Source organism: Pleurodeles waltl, chromosome 5 (genome assembly GCF_031143425.1).
Source record: "Pleurodeles waltl isolate 20211129_DDA chromosome 5, aPleWal1.hap1.20221129, whole genome shotgun sequence".
NCBI lineage: Eukaryota > Metazoa > Chordata > Amphibia > Caudata > Salamandridae > Pleurodeles > Pleurodeles waltl.
This window is the reverse complement of record NC_090444.1, coordinates 638489600-638511740: the sequence shown is the minus strand read 5'-3', so window position 1 is coordinate 638511740 and position 22141 is coordinate 638489600. Positions and strand designations below refer to the sequence as shown.

The 22141-nt window shown below is 42.5% G+C and overlaps 1 protein-coding gene across 2 annotated transcripts in view; it reads left to right on the top strand.

Annotated features, from left to right (window-relative positions):
• KMO (kynurenine 3-monooxygenase) overlaps positions 1–22141 on the top strand; it is a 572599-nt gene that overhangs the window by 511074 nt on the left and 39384 nt on the right. Inside the window, exon 13 of one of the 2 annotated variants that reach the window (XM_069234506.1) lies at positions 18766–18867. In XM_069234506.1, the coding sequence (XP_069090607.1) occupies positions 18766–18867 (102 nt within the window). Of the gene's footprint in view, positions 1–15472; positions 16406–18765; positions 18868–22141 lie in introns of those variants that run through there. The other variant, XM_069234507.1, reaches the window with a different exon arrangement.

The following is a 22141-nucleotide window of genomic DNA, read 5'->3' as shown; positions in this document are numbered from 1 at the left end:
TACTTACCTCTACTTACCCATACCTACCTGGGGTGGGATCCCCCATCCCCCTCTGTCCCTCTGGTGTGGGTGGGAGTGTCCCTGGGGCCTGGGGTGGGCGACTGTGGGCTTATTCCATGATGTTCCACCAAATAAATATTTTTACAGGTCCCCTAACGCCTGCCCTGACCCAGGCATTAATAAGCTTAGTGCCATTATTTAGGCCCACCTCCCTCCCGTGCACCATTTTTGCATGGGAGGATAAATAAAGAGCTAGGGCCTTCAGAATAATTTTTTGCCCAGAAATGCCTACCTTGCATCTCATTGACACAAGGTAGTTTGCCATAGCAAAAAATTACTTTAACTCCAATATCTTGACGTTAGACTATTCTAGTGTCAAAATATAAATATGGAGTTAGGTTTGTGCTGAATTAGCATAAACAAAAATGATGCTAATTCAGCGCAAACAGAGAATAAATCTGGGCCTAAACATATAATGCATGGGTCTCCAACCTTTTTGTAATAGGAGCTACTAATGTTTTACAAGACTGCTCCTGAGCTGCAAGTATTATTAGAAATATAAAAGTACCCACATAAAGCAAGATTACATTAGTGGCCCTCATATGCAAGATTGCCAGCAGTGCTTTCCTTGTGCATCAGGCATGGTTGTCAGCAATAATGTAAAAATGCTTTGCCAATGTGGAATGCCCTTTCCAAGCGTAGCATGTAAAAGCATTAGCTGCAGTTCTCCTAGTACTGACTTAATAATTTTAACAATAATTCTGCCCAATATTGTTTGATTTTTAGGGGCATATTTATACTCTGAGCTGAAATAGCGTCATTTCTTTTTACGCTATTTCAGTGCAAACCTAACTCCATATTTATATTTTGACGCTAGACCCGTCTAGTGTTAAAATATTGGAATTAAAGTCATTTTTGCCTGTGGAAAAATACCTTGCGTCAATAAGATGCAAGGTAGGCATTCCCGGACAAAAAAAGGCCTGTGCGCCTTATTTATCCTCCTGTGCAAAAACGGTGCATGGGAGGGAGGCGGGCGTAAATAATGGCACTAAGCTTTCTTAGCGTCATTATTTAACCCCTGGGTCAGGGCAGGCGGTAGGAGACCTGTGGGCCTATTTCTATGGTGGACCACCATGAAATAAGTCCACAGGTGCCCTACCCAGACCCCAAGGACACCCCCACCCACACCAGAGGGACAGCAATGGATGGGGTACCCCATTCCAGGTAAATATAGGTAAGTAGAGGTAAGTATTTTTTTTAAGTGCCATTGGGGGCCCTGAAATGGGCCCCCATACATGGCACTGGGTGCAATGACCATGCCCAGGGGACCATTGTCCCATGTGCTGGCCATTGGGGTATCGGGCATGACTCGTGTCTTTTCTAAGACAGGAATCATGTGGTATGGTAGGTTTAGCATCAAGAAATGACGCTAGGCTGGTTAGAGTAATCTTTTTTTACTCTAACCAGCCTAATGTCATTTTTTGGTGCATAACCCCCTTCTACCATACCGCCACCCTCACCCGGCTAACGTAATTCTCCATGACGTTAGCCCACCCTTTGCGCCAGATTGCACCATTCCATTTATAAGATGCCCCACTGGCGTCTTGGAATGGTGCTAGCCGGTGGTATACTTTTTGACGCTAAACTGCGTTAGCGCAGTTTAGCTTCAAAAAGTATAAATCAGGGCCTAAGTATATACATATCAACTGTAAATATATTTTGGAAATCAAACAACTTTTTCCAAACATCAACTTATGAGTACTGAATAATAAGATAATTTGATTTTGAAAACATGCTTGACAATTTTCATATACATAGAATTATTCAGAACGGAAACGCTTCTAATTTAGTTCACTAGGGTACGCACAAGAGAGCCACTTACTGTAGATGGAGAGCTGCCAGAAGCTCACAAACTACTCGTTAAGGAAGCCTGATATAATCCCTACCAGGTTGGATAGCATATGACTCCCATGCCTTGCAGCCCCTATTATTTTACGTAACATGAATTAAACATTGGTTTACACAATTGTATGATTAATTGTCTCTGTACAATATGTGTGTGTGATGTACAATGCTCTGACACTCTACATAGGGATGAGTAGCACAATAAAACAAGCTTCTGCAGTGCAATAGGTCTTGCATGAGCCAGAGTTAGAGCTGCTGTCGTTGTAAATGATAATGACAACCCCACATTTGGGACCTTATAAACATTTTGCCATGCAGCACATTAAATGTGTATTTGTGCATTCCTTCATACAATTGGCATTAGACTATAATGGTCTGAACAGCCCCTACAGAGCACCACAATACAAATAGCATTTGGAGGAAGCATGGTCTTATAAACATATATTCAGCCCCTAGGGGGCATAATCACATAAAAAAGAGTGATAAAGAATATTGCAGTGTAATCATATAACTAGCCCCTTGAGGACATAGTACATTACACATTTTCAGGCCTTGCAGGCCTTTCAAATATAATTTAACTGTGGAATCAGTGGCATAAGGGTGCAGTACCACAGATCATTACTAGATGTACCAGTAGAGTCAACAGCAGAATGTGCAGTACCACTGGTCAATAGTAGAAGGTACAATACCACTGGTTTAGGCTAGATGTCCCTTCAGATTCAACAACAGATGATGTAGTACTACTCGTTATGGCTAAATGTCTCTGTAGATTCAACAGAAGGTGCAATACTACTGACAGTGACTAGATGCCCCAGTTAAGCTATGTGAATTGGGAGTACCTTAGAACAATAATCATTTTTCAGACCAGATAAGGCAAAGCACAGACCAAGCAAGATTATCAATATACTATTAAAACAAGGATCTTATAACACAAACTATCCTCAACTATGAAAACAAAAGTTTTAACAATGAGAAAACTTAAATGTGCATTGAATGGTGGAAGAGAGTATGATATTAGGGTCCCCTCTCACCTACAGAGACCCACAAGATGGCCTAAACAGAAACAGCACATCCTTCTGAATGTTTTGGGGGTGGTCCCATTGCCCTAGGACCACCACAGGCTGAGTTATGGGCACAAATGTGTTGTCAAATGAGTGCCTGCAAAGCAGTATGGGCTGTTTCCTTGAATACAATAAACCTTTATCAGAAATACAGTGTGCTTGTTCATTAGCGGAAGTTGAAGTATCAGTGATGGTGGCTACATGTCCCTATTAAGCCAACTAAGTCAGTAGTGAATTAGCAAAAGATGCAGTATTACTGGTGATGGCTAGAGATCTATGTTGAACCAACTAAGTCAGTAGTCTCTTAAAGTAATTATCTTTTTGATATAGAGAGCACATAGAACATTACAAAGCTACAGACCAAACAAGAATGTCAGAATACTCACAAGGACCTTATAACACAAACTCCTCTTTGCTGTAAAAAAACAAAGTTTCAACTACAAAAAAATTTAAATGCACATTGAATGGTGGAAGAGGTCATGCTTTTTGGGTCCCCTCTCATCTAGTGTGACCCACAAGATTGCTTGAACAGAAAGAGCACATCATTATAAATGTTTTAGGGGTGGTTCCATTGCCCTAGGAACACCACAGGCTGAATTATGGGCACAAATGCATTGTAAAATGAATGTCTACAAAGCATTATGCGGTGAGTTTCCCCGAGTGCAGTGAATATTGTAGTACCTGCTCTCCTGTTGTGCCGGAAGAGCCGCTGTTGAGGACTCATTCCTACGTCGATGTCATGCAATATAAGGCAACAAAAACAAGTACAAAACAGGTACAACACAACTACTTGTAATTACTGCTTATGTAAACTAAGGACCACGTGATAGGCAAATGCGGAATACAAACCACACGTATGAACACGAGTGCTCACTTACAAACATGAGAGGCAGGAATCAAAGAAAAATAGTCCATCCAAACAACAGAAAAACATTTGAGGCGTAAGTAAACTGTACTTGGCCGGTGCTCCTCGGCCAAGTACAGGAAGTGACGTATCGGCTGTCAAACCACTTAGGAGGCAGCACTACAAGAGCGACACTGCTCTCAACCTATTGGAAGTGGCAGGCAGCGGCAGGCCGGACCAAATGCCTATACCCCTGTGCACTGTCTAGGCTCAATCTAAAACTAGATAAATGTGGTAGGGACTATGGAAAAATGAGGAGTATCCATGGAGCGTGGTAGTGAGGGGATCCGTGGAGAAGGAGGGTATAATGGCACCAGCCAAGATTGTCGCACTGGTCGTCACCATCTGTAAAGCTGGCCCAGAGTTTTTTAAATGACACGTGACAGTGTTCCACACTTTAAGATTTGCAACATTTCCCTCCGCTTAACACAGCTTTGGAGTTTCTCTCAGTTAAAAGCTCTCATTGTGGTTTTGGCATATTTCAAATAAATTCACTAGCAATTACTGGCACATATCATTAGGACTCCACTGCTGTAAAGCATTCGCATGGTTATGATTCAACCAAGGTCAACTCCTCCTTCTGTCGTTTGAGGTTGATGCTCAAAACTGCAGAAAAGGCAACTGGAACACTGACCTCATATCCTCATGAAAACCCACATTTAATTTGAAGCCTATGTGGAACTTTACTTTGAATCCATGGTAGAAACCGTCGAGCTGTGTTGTACTGGTTAAAAATGTAACTAACGTATTTCCAAAAGAGTTTCTCATTGTAAATATTCACAGTAGACGCATACTTGCATATCATTAAGACAGGAACGCCTACCTTGCATATCATTAACGCAAGGAAGGTGTTCACGCAAAAAAATTACGCTAACTCCATGAAGTTTGGCGCTAGACGCGTCTAACGCCAAAGTATAAATATGGAGTTAGTTTTGCGTCGAATTTGCGTCGAAAAAAACGACGCAAATTCGGCGCAAACGGAGTATAAATATGCCCCTGGGTCTCTAACCCCACCAAATCAGACACTTCCTGGAACAGACACTTCTGGACCAGAGCCTGCAACCTGTCAAAAGGAGCTGCCTGACTGCCCAAAGGACTCACCTGGACTCCTTTGCTGTGAAGGACTGCTGCCTTGCTGTTGTCCTGCTGCCTTGCTGGCCTCTGGCTTTGCTGAGAAGTGCTCTCCAAGGGCTTGGATTGAGCTTGCTGAAGTCTCAGGGCCAAAAAGACTTCCTCTTTTCAAGGAAACTCCTTGTGCGGCGCAAATCGATGCACAGCCTGCCAGATACAACGTGTGCCTGCCCAGCGACGAGATAATCGCTGCATCCCTGAACCAGAATGAAGCAGCCCGGCTCCCGGAGTGGAGATCGACGTAGCACTTGTGTTGCAACAGGAACTTTGACGCACAGCCACACTGGATCGACACACAGCTGAGGTGGAACGACGCAGCCCAACTTTCTGAGTGAAGAATCTACGCTGCGTCTGCCTTGCAACAGAAACTCCGATGCATCGCCCACCGGATTGAAGCAGCTCTTGTGACTTCGTCCTGCACGTCATTGATCTCCACACATCATTCCTGGGTGTCAAAACACCCCGCATTGCAGTAAGAATCCAAGACTGCGTGCTGGATATCAGGGTTTGAAGAAACAACGCATCATCTGTGCTGTGTCAGGAAATCCGACGTACACCTTCCTTTTTCCACGCCTTTCCTCCTCTGGGGTCTCCATGCGTGTAATTTTGATGCAAACCAGGTACTTTGTGCACACAAGAGACAATTGCTGATTTTTAAAGACTTAAGATTCTTCTTAACATGGCAAAAGTGATATTTTAACTTGTGCTTATCACATCTTAATCGTTTTGACCTTAATTTAATCAGATAACTATCTTATATTTTTTTGAACCTCTGTGGTGTATTTTTGTGGTGCTTTCACTGTGTTATTGCATGATTTATTGCACAAATAATTTACACATTGCCTTCTACAGTTAAACTTGACTGCTCAGTGCCAACCTACCAGAGGGTGCGCACAGGATCATTTGGATTATGTGTGACTTACCCTGACTAGGATTGGGGTCCCTACTTGGACAAGGGTGCATACCTCTGCCAACTAGAGACCCCATTTCTAACACAGGAAGTGGCTCTTCAGGTATTTCAGGGACAAACAATAGCAGAGCCAAGTTACATGCCCATCTGCATAATGTGGAAGTGCAAGTCAAGAAAGCAAATACAGCTGCAACATGGGCCGTACATCTAGATGAAGTTGCTGCAAAGTACATGCAGCAAAATGGACACATGAATGGTCAACTGCAAAGGAAGCTAGCACAATTGAACACCCTCCATGTCTGGACAAACAAAACTTAAGCTTCCACATATGAGACAAAGGTGAACTTCATATCAGGGGGACAAGTCTAACATCATACATGCTGACATTGGACCACACAAGATGAAATACTTACTATACCAAACATAACACAATACAATGACACCCCACTTTAATTAACAATCACCTATCCATACAGTCAACATCTACCTTTGTCTTGGATGACCTCAGCACTGCCCACAATGTCGGATATTTGAAACAACAGCAAAAGGATCAGCAGTCTTGGTGAAACATACACAACTGTAGGCATACAACACAAGTTACTCAGGAACAAGGTAGAAAAGGAATTGCAGGTCAAATGTGTACCCACCTGCTTGGGTTTATTAACTCAAAATTCATAAGAGCAAAGGCCACTGGCCAGTCCATATAGATATGTCCATGTGCATCACTGTGCCCACACTTGCCCCCAATCACTGCCAGGGAACCTCCACAGGACGGGGTATCAAGTGGGTAGACAGGCACCTCAGGAATCATCCTTCGGTCGGCTGGGGTTGGATTTGGGAATGGCTGGGTTTGGGGGGCTGCTTCTTTGGAGGGGTGGGCTTCTTGGGGTGAGGGGTATAGTTGCTTGCAGGGGGGCAGGTGTGACAGGGGAGGACTTTGATGTGGAAGTGATGGTTTGGGATGTGGGTGGGACCTCTTGGGGTTGGAAGGAGGGGTGGAGGGAACAGGGTAAAGGGCATGCTTGAAAAGGAAACTCTACTTGGGAACAATGGCACTGTCTACAGAAGGGGTTGGGGATTTTGAGGTTGAGGGAGTGGTTGTCTGGTGTGTGGGTGTGGATGTCTTGGGTGTGTGTATGTGTGAGGGATTCTTCTGTTTTGATGGTGTCTTTTGCTTATGTGAGTGTGGGTATTTCTGTGTCTCTGGGGATGTTGAATGTTGTGGATGTTTGTGTGTCTGTTGGGGTGGTGTCTGCGGGTATGGTGGATGTGGTGGATGTTTCTGTGTCTGTTGGCGTGGTGTCTGCGGGTATGCTGGATGTGGAGGATGTGTCTGTGGGTGTTGTGGTGGTGTCTGCAGGTAAGGTAGATGTGCCTGAGCGTGTTGTGCTGGTGTCTGTGGGTACGGTGGGAGTGATGGAAGTGTCACTGGCTTTTGTGGTGGTGAATGTGGGTATGCTTGATGTGGTTTGTGGGTTGGTAGGGGTTTTGGGGGTATCGGGTGAAATGGAGGCTAGTGTGTTTGTGGGTGTATGTTGAGTGTATGCATGCCAGTGTGTCTTGTGGTGTTTGTGTCAATGTGTGCTACTTTTGTGTGAGGTGATTGCGTGTGGATGTGTCAGTGTGCTTGGGATAGATATGGGAATAGAGGATTAGGATTAGGAAGAGGGAGGTGGAGGAGGGGAGGATGTGGTGGGTGACTGGCTGCCGTCAGTGAAGAGGCCAGAGCCTGAGAAAATCTCTGTAGGCCAGACATGGCACTGCGAATACCTTTCAGGAAAGGATTGATCTGGTGAAGTTGGCTGGCCTACCCCTGGATGGCTTTCACAATGGCAGTGTGCCCCACAGATGTACTCCTCAGGAGGTCAATAGCTTCCTTACTCAGGACAGCAAGGGTAACAGGGCCTGGGGCAGAGGTGCCTGTGGCAAAGGAGACACCCACCTTCGTGTGTGAGCGGGCAGAGCCACCTGGGTGGGGTGCAACAGGGAGGGTGGTGATAGAACTTGTGGTGGCGGACAAGATGGGACAGCAGTAGGTCCCGATGGATCCGCCACCACTAGGGAGTGGCCCCTGGAGGTAGAATCTGATGATGAAGACATTGATCCTGTCTCTTCCGTGGCACTCCCCTCACCCTCTGGGTAATATGCACCCTCTGTGTTGGTGGTGTCATGATCAGAGGTACTGTGTCCAGATGCTTCCCCACTTGGTTGTGCCCTGGCTCCTTTGCTTGCCTGGGATGCTGCTGCATTACAACAAGTATAGGAGCTATTGCACCACCAGAAGGTACACCAGCTTACATTGTAATCGGAGAAAAAGTGCTGCGCCATGTCTCTGGCTGAAACACTGGTGCAAAGTGACAGAGAAAGATGGGAGTTTAGCGTTTCCTTCCCATGAAACATTTAATTTGAGGAGCTTTGAGAATCTGAAGAGGGTGCTATATGACTTGAAACCTCCTCTGAGATCAGCACAGTTCGAGGCCTTAGCGATCTGGGAATTAGTAGCCAGACAGCAACAGCAACAGATGTGTGAGTGGAGGATGTGAAAGGGGGAAAAGACACTAGCAGAGGCCAGATGGAACAGCGATCAGAAATTTTGGAGAACTGAGACTTTACAGGGGATTAAATTGTTTCCTGCGATTACACAGGACAGCAAGAGAGAAGGAATTTAAGCTACCAGAAAGACAAAAAGAAGCCATTCCGAGAGTAGGGAGTGGAGATCAAAGGAGTCTAAGAGATCTCTATCATTTGAGGAAGAGTCAGATGATGATGAGTTTATTTTACAATTATTGAGAAATCGTCTCCCACCATATGCAGCAGAAGAGAGCGTAAACCCTTCAGCACTGACACCGGTTAACATGACGACGAGTCCAGTGCAGATTAATCCTAGCATGACACAGAGCCCAATGCAGAGCAGTCTTAATCTGCCTGAGACACCAGTAGCACAAAATTAGATGCCACAGCCAAATGTCCTGAGAATTTGCCCAGATGTACCAATTGTGGAAACTGCCACAAACCTAATAGTGCCAACAGGACAGGTTTTCCCGAAACCGACATTGGTTCAGACAGAAAAAACTCCACTTATTGCCTCAAGCGGAACCACAAGCAATGCCAAATTACACTCCTATAATAGGGACACAGACAGAAACGTCAGACGAAGTCCGATGCCTTATCTGTTCCCATTATCATTGGCCCAGTCATGCCTTTGTTTGCACAAGAAAATAACAGCACAAATGGACAGGGAGTCCTTAGTCAGAATTTTATGAGGGGAGGACCCAATGGGAATACTCAGATAGTCTCTCCTGTGGGATAGTCTCTCCCATGGGACAGCCCTTTGATGGAATTAGATCATTGTTAGACCTTAGTCCAGGATACTGTAATAGCGTCAACCCCCATTCATAGCCTTAAATTACTGACACCGCAGTCTCCAAATCTAGTTGTACAGCCGTTGCCAAATACTCAGCCCGACAATATTTTGTTGCAAGGTTTGACTGCCCAACAATTGACTGAATGGTTAGACAAGCTGAATACCCTGCAGAGCGCTCCTAGGGAAGAGGAGTACTTGAACTATATGAGACTAAGGATGGAAGCAGGTGAGCTCATTGAAGGGATCATGGGTGTGAACAGACTCAAATCTTACACCAAAGCAGAATTGAGATACCTGTGCCCGAAAATTACAAGAGAGGCAAGCGAGGTACATCAGAAGCTAGCAGACTTGGCAGAGAAGTATGGAATAGAAACAGAGAAAACTAAACATTTGAAGAGGAGTTACAAGTTAGATTTTGACACAAAAGATTTTGAACACATGTGATCTGTAGGAATGAAAGCACACCTTTGGGAGTTACTGCAATGTATCCAGACATGGGGAGCATTAGATAAGTGGGAAGGCAGATGGGTAAAGAAGAGAGATAAAAGGAAAAGGAATTCTCAAATCCTACTGCAATGTGCAGCAGGTTGAGGGTCCGGTGAAAATTTTACCAATGAGAGAGATTCCAGGAGGGAATTTTGCTCATGTCCCTTGGAGCAGAAGTGACATTCTGGGCCTCATCACTACTTTGGCGGTCCTTTCACAGGACCACTGAAGCTGCTGCAGACAAAAGACTGCCAGTAATTGAGGTCTTTTGCCCACCCTATTAGGAATTTTCCGCTGGGCCAGCGGGCGAAAACATATTTTCTGCCCACTGGCCCAGAAGAAAACTCACCCCAACATTGCCGCTGGCTCGTAATAGAGCCGACGGCAATGTTGTGGTGCGTCAACTGCGACAGCACCCATCGTTCATTTCACTGCCCGTAATTCAGGCAGTGAAATGTGCAACGGGGCTGTCCATGGGGGCCTCTGCACTGCCCAAGCCAAGTGCATGGGCTGTGCAGGGGCTCCCAAGGGTCCCCCGACACTTCCTTGCCACCAGCCTTTGCATGGCAGTAAGACCGCCAAGCAAATGCTGGCAGAAAGGAGACTCGTAATCCCCAGGCAGCAACCTGGTGGTGCCGGTGGTCGGACCATGGCACATCTGCCACGGTCATAATAGGGTGGTCGGGCTGCCCTGTCTGTGGTGGTCAGACCGTCATCGTGAGTGTGGCGGTCTCGAGACCGGCACACTTGTAATGAGGGCCTCTGTCCTTCACAAATGATTATACCAGGTTGAGAGAGAAACCAGTAGAATGGTACTAGCAGATAGACAGGTTCATGAAACTTGCAAAATGCCTGTGGGAGGATTTGAACACTCTATTAGAGATAGTAGTTCCAGCTGATTTATGGATGGAGTGCAAGAGGAATATAGATTGGCCGACAAAAGAATCAGAGAGAGATCCGATTACAGGTCCACCATCTCCCGAGGTAATGAAATACTACAAAGTGACTGAATTTTTTAAAAGGAGAATTTCACCCAAAAACATTGAATGGCAGAAAATAGATAAGACAGCTCAGGAAGCGAAAGAGTCGATACATGTGTATTATGAGAGATTGTTGCAGGTGTTTAAGCATTACAGTGGTACAGAGACAGTTGAGCCAAAAGATATGATTTATTTTGTGTTTAGATTTGTGGAAGGATTAAGACCTGAAATTAGCCAGATGATTAAGAGTCATTTGATTTGCTGGTAAGCAAAGCCGATTGATGAGGTATCACAGTATGCAAAGTACTGTAGTGACAAGATTGAATTGAAGCAGAGAAAATTGAAAGAGAAGGCGATGGTGATGCAGATTAGAGCGGCACCAACAGGGATGCAGGGAAATTTTCCACAACAGCAGCAGCAGCAGGGTAATGTGGTATTTCAAAATCAGCTGAGAGGCAGAGGTTGCTGAGGAACTGGAAATGGAAACCGTAGTCCTGATCTGGGTACTGTAGTGATTCAGAGTGATGTGCAGGGAATGTAGAAACTGTTGCCTTGTCACGCTTGCCGAGCAATCAGACAATAGAAGAGGGAGTGCCCGGTGATGGCGCAGGAAGGTGTTATTCAGCAAACAAGTGATATCAAGTCGTTCCAAAATATGAGAGGACCAAGAGTGAGAGGTCATAATCCAAATTTTCAAAACAATGTGAATCAAATGCAAAGCTTTCAACCCATTCAGCAGGTGCAAATGCCATGTGTAGAGATGGCACAGCAGGTTCAAATGGTACCTACACAGCAAATCCAAATACTTCAAGCCCCAATGGAATACCAGCAGGTGATGCTTCCCCAACAGGTCACAGGTCAGGAGTTTTACCAGAGTAATAACACAATACACCAATTCACATTACAGAGTGAGTATGGAATAAATGATGATTGGGTGAACAAGAGTTCTGATGAAGAGGAATGTGTGCTTGCAGCTTCATTGGAAGTAGATCAGAAAGGTCCATATGTGAAGGGAAAAGTAAAGGGTCATAAAGTTTCCTTCTTGGTTGAGACAGGAGCTAGACGCTCTACTGTGAGAACTGCAGAAGTTCCAAACCTGCCCCTTTCAGGAAAAACAGTCCAGATTGTAGGAGTAGAAAATCAGTATTTGACCAACCCATAGAGAACTGGTTCAGGTTATAATTGGCAACTTTAAAGGGTTACACAAATTCGTAGTCTGTGATTCAAGTCCAGTATCCCTACTGGGAAAAGAATTGCTGTGTAAAACAAGATGCTTGATTACTTGCTCAAATGATGGAATCGAGCTACAAATGAACAGTGATAATGAGAATGACCCAGCTCCAGAGTGTGAAGTAATAAATGAGGAGTACTCCCTATTAGTTTCTTTCCTGTTTTTACAGTAAAATATCTTCCTCCTGACTTACAGGGAACAGTTAAAGAGAGAGTGTGGGATATGACAGGGAAATACATTGGCCTGATAAAGGGAGTTGAGCCAGTTAAAGTTCCGGTAGAGCTAAACACAATTTTTCCCCAGATTCCCCCGTACCACATGCCACAATATATCATTGAGAAGGTTGCTCCCATAAGTGCAGAATTTGTGAACCGAGGGGTCTTGAAAGAAATGTTAAGCAGTCCATGTAATTCCCCGATAATGGGATTGCGAAAGCCCTGTGGGGACATTCAGGGGCATATTTATACTCTGTTTGCGCCGGAATTGCGTCGTTTTTTTTTACGCAAAGCTAACTCCATATTTGTACTTTGGCGTTAGATCCGTCTAGCGCCAAAGATCTTGGAGTTTGCGTCATTTTTTGCGTGGACACCTACCTTGCATTAATGATAAGCAAGGTAGGCGTTCCCGTCTAAAAAATTACTCCAAGGCATGTGCGCCTTATTTAAACTCCCGTGCAAAAATGACGCACAGGAGTGGGCGGGTCAAAAAAAATGACGTCCAGCCGCTTTTGCGTCATTTTTTAACGCCTGGTCAGGGCAGGCGTTAAGGGACCTGTGGGCTTGGAAGGAGCCCAGAGGTGCCCTCCCATGCCCCCAGGGACACCCCCTGCCACCCTTGCCCACCCCAGGAGGACGCCCAAGGATGGAGGGACCCATCCGAGGGAACTTAAGGTAAGTTCAGGTAAGTATATATATATATATATATTTTTTTTGTGGCATAGGGGGGCCTGATTTGTGCCCCCCTACATGCCACTATGCCCAATGACCATGCCCAGTTGACATAAGTCCCCTGGGCATGGCCATTGGGCAAGGGGGCATGACTCCTGTCTGTGCTAAGACAGGAGTCATTTCAATGGGGGTTGGGAGCAAAAAAAAATGGCGCAAATCGGGTTGAGGCTAATATTTTGCCTCAGACCTGACTTGCCCCATTTTTTGACGCCCAAGCTCCATTTTCCCCTACGCCGGCGCTGCCTGGTGTGGGTCATTTTTTTTTACGCACACCAGTCAGCTGCGCCGGCTAACGTCATTCCATAAATAAGGCGCCCGCATGGCGCTTTGGAATGGCGTTAGCCGGCGTTAAAATTTTTGACGCACAACTGCGTTGGCGCAGTTGTGTGTCAAAAAGTATAAATATGGCCCTCAGATTGTCCAGGATTTAAGAAAAATAAATTACATTGTAGTCAAATGTTGACCCGTAGTACCAAATCCAGCCATGATTTTGTTTCAGATTCCATGTGATGCTGAATGGTTCACCATCATAGACTTGTCACAAGCCTTCTTTTCTGTGCCTCTTCACAAGGATACTCAATTTCTCATCTGTTTCAAATTTTTAGATCAAGTTTAATGTTGGTGTAGAATTCCTCAAGGGTTTTAGAATCACCTTCCATATTCAACCAGATCTTGAAAAAAAACCTTGGAAATGTCTTGCCAATCCACATTGGTACAGTACATCGATGATTTGTTGATTGCATCCAAAACAAAGGTAGACTGTAAATATATCACAATTGCCTTACTGAACCATTTGGGAAATGGTGGTCATAAAGTGTCTCCACCTAAATTACAATACTGTCAGAAAGAAGTGAAGTGTTTTGGCACCCAGATTGAAAAGGGAAAGTCCCCCAGCCACACAGAGAGATGTCAGGATGTTTTTGGGGTATGGTAGGCTACTGTCGCCAGTGGATTCCCAACTTTTCAGTCATTTGAAAGCCATTAGGGAAGCTGAAGAAGTTACTGATCCCCTAGTGTTAGACCAGGTCTGTATGAAAGCATTTTCTTGATTGAGAGAAAGTTTGTGTAAAGCTCCGGCTTTGGGAATGCCTGACTACACAAAGCCCTTCATGTTGTTTTGCCATGAGCGTGATGCATGTTCTTTGTCTGTCTTGACTGAAGTCCATGGAGGTTTAAACCGCCCAGTAGCATATTTCCAGCTACTGTGGACCCAGTTGCAGCAGCTTTACCAGGCTGTTAGCATTCAGTCGCAATTTTGACAAAGGGTCCTGGAAGTAAGACTGAAAGCTGTAAATAATTGCTGAAAGAAGTTTGAAGATTTTGTTTTTGATTTTCGCTGCATAGTTACTATTTTTCTCTTCTACTTTCTGATTCTTTACAGATCTTGAATAACCTTGGCCAGCAGGGTAGGAAGAATAGATGCTGTAAATACCCAAGTATTGGTTTGGCGATTGTATGCATGGTATTGTTCATGATATTGATTGTGGGAATGACTGTTCCTGATAAGAGTAGAGCCAACCATACTTCAGCTTTAGAAACAACTACAGCAATAACAGAAATAGAGAAGTTCAGGTTAGATGAGAAGTATCTACACTTAGACAATGCACAAGGAGAACGTTCCTCTCATGTTTTCTATCCCTTATTAGTGAGTGAGTGAATATGTTGAAACAATGGATGCGAGAAATTGTTATGGATGCGCGTATATTCCTTCATCAGTCGAAGAAGGCGTTACCTCTCACAGTTTGCCCCTCACATATGGCATAAGTTGTAGCCTGTTTCTAACAAGATTTTATAACCAGGGGTACATCCAGTATTTCTTCTCCAACTATGACGTTGTGTTTTCGTTTGTCCCCATAATGAAGTACCTGAGTAGAGTAGCTAAGCAGAACAATATGGATTTAGTGAGAGGATTCTTTGAGCCTACATTAACTTTTGGCACGGCAAATGCGCACAAAAATAACTTGACATGCTTGCTTACTCCACTAGAAAAGAGCTTCTTAGATCAGACAGACAACAAGAGAAAGGCATTAAAGGAGAAGTTAGAAAAGAGTTTAGAGAATTTCTTTTTTTTAAATGATTACACATTTAGTGAAATAAAAACACAAGGGAGATTAGCTTTAGATGTGCAACATGTAGGGAAGCTTTGTGTAGTTAGGCCTAAATCTAGTACTGACACTTTGTTTGTGGGAAAGAGTGAATGTAGACATGTGTTCTTGTTTCAGATTAAATGGACATTTATGTTGAATGTACAGGATTCAGCGATCCCTGAAATATGTAACATCTATGGGCCAAATGCGTATTACCGTCTTCCAAGAGGATGGTATGGCACATGTTACTTGGGGATAGTTTTCCTAAAGATATTTCAACTAGAGGACTTGAAAAGATTACCGAAAATGACTGAATTACATCCCATTAAACAAAAGAGAGAATCTGCTTCTGGTAAAGTAGGAGATATATTTGGATCAATGATTCTTTCAGTAGGAGTTGTTCTGAATTCTATAAAGATTCAAAAGTTGTCTACTCATGTGGATAACATGTTGAAAAAATTTTCAGGAGCCATGATCCTAATGGATACAGAAATGGTTGTGGTAAGATCTATGACTCTTCAGAACCACCTTGCGTTAGATATTCCTTTAGAAAAAGATGGCAGAATTTGCAAGATGCTTAATTAGAAGCATTGTTGTTCATATATTCCTGATAAAAGAAAATAAATTAGAAGCTTACTTAATAATCTGACTAATGAATTGCTGATTTCAAAGAGCTGAAAGTACCAGGTGTTTGGGAGAAAGTTGGCAAAGTTTATGCTGCAGTGGGAGTTTGGCTCAGCAACATTGGGAAAGTAATGATATTGAAAATAATACAAGGAATATCGATTATTGTGATCTGCATAATTGTAACATGGGGAATATGCCAATTGTATCCTGTGATTAAATCAAAGAAAATGAAAAATGACCATAGGAGGGAAGAGATAAAAATTGACAATTTGTTTAGGAAACATTCAAGGAGGGAACGAAGATAAAAAGTGATAGAGATGACAAATTTTAGCTGAAGCAGAAAATTTGTGTGGGAAGATGTAGTCATCGGAGGAGGGATTGTTAAAGCTGAATTTTTACTAATGAATATTCATGTATTTTGAGTGTTGAATCTGCATAGAAAATGAGTTACCATAGAGAAATGATACATGCATTTGAAAATGTGCCTATTTGAGTGACCACCAATAATCATGAAGCATACTTATTAACAGCTTATTAATGCAATATGGTGAGCTCATGTTTGGATGAATGTAGTAGTATGTCATATTAAAGGTCATGTATTATGTATTTTCTTTATTAATCATAGGCCTTAATTTAGCGAGGTCTTGGGCCTAGTTGCACTGCCTCATTTCAACCTGCATTGCGTAGGCGAGTTATATAATGGCTGTTTAGGAGAATTAAATTGTGATTTCCTATTGCCTAGACCGATTGTTAGTAACTAGAATTGTTTCCCATGAGAACTGCTTGCTAGAATATACTGTACTAGCTAGAGATATATTGTATATATTAGTGTATGTAAAGACGACCTTCCCAGGAGCAGACAATGGATGCACTGACTGGAGTATAAGCTGATACAAATATTTTACCTGACGAACCCAACAATGGGAACACGAGAAGAGGAGCCAATCATCGACATGTGAACAGTGGTCTAGTAAATTCTTAGATTTGGGGTTCTACTTTCATTGGACTAAATGTAAACGTATGATTCTTTGACAAATAGCAATTGGGGAAGTAGTTTTAGGGAATCTAACTTAGCCAGACTGCACCCAGAGGAGAGGCTCCATTCTCCCCATTCCTCTTGAGGGTTTCCATATTATTTTTTCCAAACTGCATGAAGAGACTTTACTTTCCTGAATGTTAATGGTGAATTCCGATGCTTTGCTGACTAGACTGCTGTCCAATTGACGAAGACTGTCACAGCTTGCTAAACCATACTGAGGCAAGGTATAAGACGATGTTGTTTATTTGCTTTTATCCCTAGGTACCAACCGATAATTTTCATAGAGCCATAGTTAGATGTTTTTCCAAATTTGTGTTGACTACAATTGTTTTGCATGAAGTCCAAACATGCTATTATAATCTGAAGGTTAGTTAGGTTACTCACTGATGGTGCTTGCTACATATAATAACAGTTGATGTATTTTCTTTGCTGAATCTAAATGTATGCCATTTCTCTTCCACAGTTATTCTTGCTATTGATTTGTACAGTAACCTTAGAATGTGTAGTGGTCCAAGCTTTGATTAAATTACGTTTCTCTAGAAGATTGGGGCAGCCAGTATTGTTTCTGTTTGCTTATCATTTGATTTTGAGATTAAGTTATGTGATATTAGCATTGTTAACATCGGGAAATAAACATTCTAACTTTTACGTAAATGTGTGGTTATTCATGATCGAAAGGAAATGATGTGTGGAAATTACTGACTCCTGTGATTATTGATGCTATTGATTGTCATTGCCATTGATTTATATTGACACGGAGTCTCATGGTGGGAAATACTTTAAGCACAGTCAAAAGGTCCATCGACCTTCTTATGCGTCTCCTTATAAAATAATGTAACTTAACCAAATAAGGTCAGGAGCGTTAACAATGGTCAGCTATCAAGGCAATTAGGTGTGCTCAGGAGAACCTTTCAGATTAGGAGAGTTTGGTGCATCAAGTAGTTTAAGAGTGTTAATAACATTTGCTCTATTATTGCTTCAGTTCTCCCTGCACTTGGTATCTTTTTTTGCTGTGAAAGGCACTCTAGGACACATCTTTTGAGCCTCTAGACTCAGTAGATGTTAGGATACTAACATGAAAAAACATTGTTACTAGTGACAAATACATCTGCCAGAAGGCTTGGTGAACTGAGTTCCCTTTCCGATAGACACCCATTTTTAAAGATTTTTGATGATAGAATCCTTCTATGTCAGGGTCCATCTTTTGTTCCTAATGTACATTCCACTTTCACAGAGAGCAAGAGGTGAAGTTACTGGAGTTCTTTTCTTCTCCTACTTAAGAGGAAGAAAATAGGCTTCATACTCTTAATGTGAAAAGAACAGTTCTCATCTAGCCTTTGGTCCTAACTCTTAATATATGAATCAGGTCCTCAGTCTCTTTACATTACAGGGCAGCGGTCCCGTCCTTCCCTTCTTGGGAGATAGGACAGGTTGTCCAGGGGGATGTCAACTACTGTTTCAGAAATCCAGGGTGCCTCTGTCTGTTGTGGAAATTTGCAAATCGACCACTTGGTCTATTCAATGTACTTTTGTGAACTATTAATGAATTGTGCAGGACTTGGACTTAAATGATGTTTTTGGTTCCAGGTTTTTTACCTCTGTGAAGTGATTATAGGGCGGTTGTATGTTGAATGTGATTAAAAAGATTGCTGCATTCAACCTAAGTTGTCCTGGATTTGCTTTGGCACAGCTCACAATGTGATTAGTTTAAAAAGGGAGGAACAAGAAGGTATTGCCTCATTTACTTACCGGTAATGCCATTACATTGCAGTCCTTCTCCCCTGAGTCAATTCATTACATCCGCCTGCCACCTTGTACTTTCAAGATCAGCTTGTTTTGGTTCCGTCTCTTGCTTTGTACGAACAGGACGAGCGAGGGAGAGAAGGCTGTTTTATTTGAAGTGACTTTGGTGTCTTGGAAGCTGGACTGCCTCATAATCTGATGAATTGAAGCAAAGGACAAGGACTCTGAGTAATTCAATTAACAGTAGGTAATTGAGGCATGTTATTACACATGGTCAATCGTTTTTATTGCGTTCTTCTTTACTGTTATGAAGGAATCAGATATTGTTAAATGTTTTTTTCTCATTTCAGATGCGTGCACATGTCAATTCTAAATGGTTCCTGTTCAGAAAACACGTAGACAACTTTCTCCATGCCATTTTCCCTTCTACAGTTGTTCCGTTATACACAATGGTAAGATCCAGTTTTTACATGCTTGCCTCATTTGCAAATCTGTTCTCGGCACTTCTGAGTGGAATTGTTATGGAGAATATATCTACTTCAGCTACAGAACAAGAAGAGCACGTTATGAAAAGGAATTTCAGTGAACTGAAAACCTTTGAAAGATATATTTGAAAATGTGTTCTAGAAATGGCAGACATGAGTCATGAGCAGCTTAAGTACTCACCGTAACCCCAGGTAATCATTACCCTTCTTTCTCTCATGACATCAGTTTTTGTAAGTATATTGGGAAATGAAGGCCATTTTAAGTACACAAACAAAACGACAGATGCCCTAAAATCAGAATTCTGGTTAATGAGCACCTTATTTGTTGGTTACCTGTGTAGGATGCACCACCCAATAGCTCCCTACTACCGGTCATACTTGCTTACACTATGGAATTGATCAAAAGGCCTTACATCATTTCTGATAAGTGTCTCATATTAATGTAAAATTGTGTTTGCTCCCATGAAAGAACTAATTCTATTGTCAGACGTCTCGGGTCTTGAAATCAGTAATTAAAATATAGATTAAGTGATAGTTAAACGAGTAACTTTCAGCACAAAGTACCTCAGTTAATAAAGTAACATTTTCTCAACGAGGTGTGACTGGGAAGCTAGAAGGTATTTCACCTTGATTTCATCAGCATTAAATATCTCGTTTAATTTTTAGACTACACGAGGCTTACACAGTGAACTTTCAGGGGAAAGTCATGAAGAAATGGTTCTATAAAGGGGCTCGGATTGGAAAGGGTCATAAGGTCTGATTTTTTACTTCGTTTTTTGGACTCGACACCGAGTAGATGTCTGGAGGGGTGCTGGGCTAGTTTTTCTGTCACTCTGTATTCAGACATGCGTGGAGACCAGCAGCTGTATAAAGCTAATTCCACTTCTCAGACATGAAGTGGACATGCCAAAGGAAAGCTAGTGCTAGCGCGCCTGGTCCTCAGTAAGTGAACCTACAAGGGGACTCGTATAGGTCGATTAACCTTTTGGATCGCATAGAGTATCCTAGCTAAGCGGTAGACCAGTGAAACCATCAATAGCACTAAAATCAATGGCAACCACTAATGAAAAAACTATCTAAAAAGAAATACCATCACTCTCTATATTGTTAATCGTTTTTATTCCCTATTAGTTACAATTCTAATCAAAACCTTATTCAATTCATCGTTAATCAAGCTTTATTAATCATCACAAAACAATGTTCACCAAAAGTATCTCAAGCAATCAAAGTACAACAGAAGTTAGCGAAATCTTAAAACATTTATAGAGTAATTCAGCAATGCAATTTTTTAGTCAGTCAATTGTCGCCGTCAAAGTCACCCTTGTCAACATACCTAACCTTAATTAGCATCAGCATTTGGGACTTCATGCAAAAACAATTTAGACAAAAACATTGATTTGGAAAATCTATCTAAAAGCGCAAAAACATTTAAAACAGCACAGTTGGTACCTAGAAGAAAAAGCACTCATTTGTCAGTCACATTGTTATAGCTACCTATCCCAGATGGATCAGTAACGGGTCAGTCTTTGTCTCCAGGTCATCGTTCATCAGCAAAGTATCAGGCTCACAGAGAGTAAGCCCAATTATCAGCACTTCGGACAGCGTCTCTTGACGTCATCAACTTTCTCCTCTCCACTCTAAATCTCCTTCCTTTGTCATGACTTTTTATTAGGTTCTTTCAGTCCATCCCACTAGTAGCTAATTGGTCAACCTTATCAGAAGTTATGACTCTAACTTATAGTTTTTGTTTACCACATGTACACGTCTATTCAGGATTCAAATTCCATTAGTTTGATTGGTTCTTCTGTCGATGAGAACATCATCCGGCTCGTAAGGTAACAAAATTGTTGCTCACAGTCTTTTAGTCAGTGTTTCCATTGTTCAAGTCCTGGGAAAGTACGTTTAGCCTACACTACACATAATTGTATCAATTTGTCCTCATCATCTCCTGTCCACTGGTACATTTGCTGAATTTTCTAGCAGAGCTCTCTGAACTCTGTACAGTTCAAGGTTCTTTTCTCCAGTTCAAGTCCTCAGCAGCTTTGTCGCGTCTCCACATTAAAGCAGGCAAGGCCCAGTGAAAACCAGGGCTCCAGTATGGCTAAGTTAAGAACACAAATTAACATAAAACATAGGTTATACATTCAATTATGACATATTAAGACGTTTTTAATATATATTTCATTTTTTAGCATCTTGTTAATACACATGGCGACCACTCCCTGTGGGCACGTTTTGCTCATACCTGTTATTTTCTAATATTAGTTTCTTTATCGAGTTTTCTCATTAGTATTCATACACAAATCATTAGAAATTTCTCATATCAGCATATCTGCTCCAACACTGGTCCCAAGTTGAACCAATGGCCAGGGACCCTGCTCATTTGTATGTATGTTCCAAGGATTAACTCGTGGCACTTCAGCAGGTCAAGAGGGGAACTTGCAGAAGCCATGCTGGCTAATATTTCAGATGCCCAAAGAATGGCAGGAGAGCTACGTGCTGCACCGTTGACAGGTAAAGCCCCTTTAGTGAAGGATCATCGGTATTAACTTGTGCTTTCCTACCCAAACCACAAGTTACAGATTTTCGATGTAATAGATCAAAATAGTTTGGATCTCCTATTAGCTGAGACATCGGTATGGATAGTGCTGCAGAAAAAATGCAGCTTTACCAACAGGCCACAATATATGATTGGGCAATCGTGTTACTGACAAGAAGTGAGTGGGTGTGGCAGCAGTGTTCAGAAATATGCTAAGGTCGGTCCCTATTCAGGATGCTTCCTTTTCTTCTGCAGAATACCTCAATTTGTAGGTACGTTGGGACGATTTCACATTTGAAGCAGTCTCAGCCTATTGTCCACTACCGTGAAAGGCAACCTTTTGGATGGAATGAGCAGTTAAGTCGGTTTGCTTCTATCCCATTGCTCTAGGATGATAATTGTGGGTGATTTAAATTATTAGATGGGTTCACTGGTTGAAGACTCAGCAGCCAAGAACATTGTGGACTCCTCGACCTCTTTTATCTGGCATAGTTTCTCTCGGAGGTATATGACAGGCCTTAGGCCTGCAGTTAATGGATCTGTGGATAAAGCTGCACTTTTGGTAAGACAATCTTCAGCTACATGGGGGCATTTGCTTACCTTAAGGGTAAAGAACATCTATGACAGCAATGTTACCAAGGAGGAGGTGAAAGGTACCCCAGAGTAATGATGCTGCTGAGATGGAAGATGTCAGACATGCAG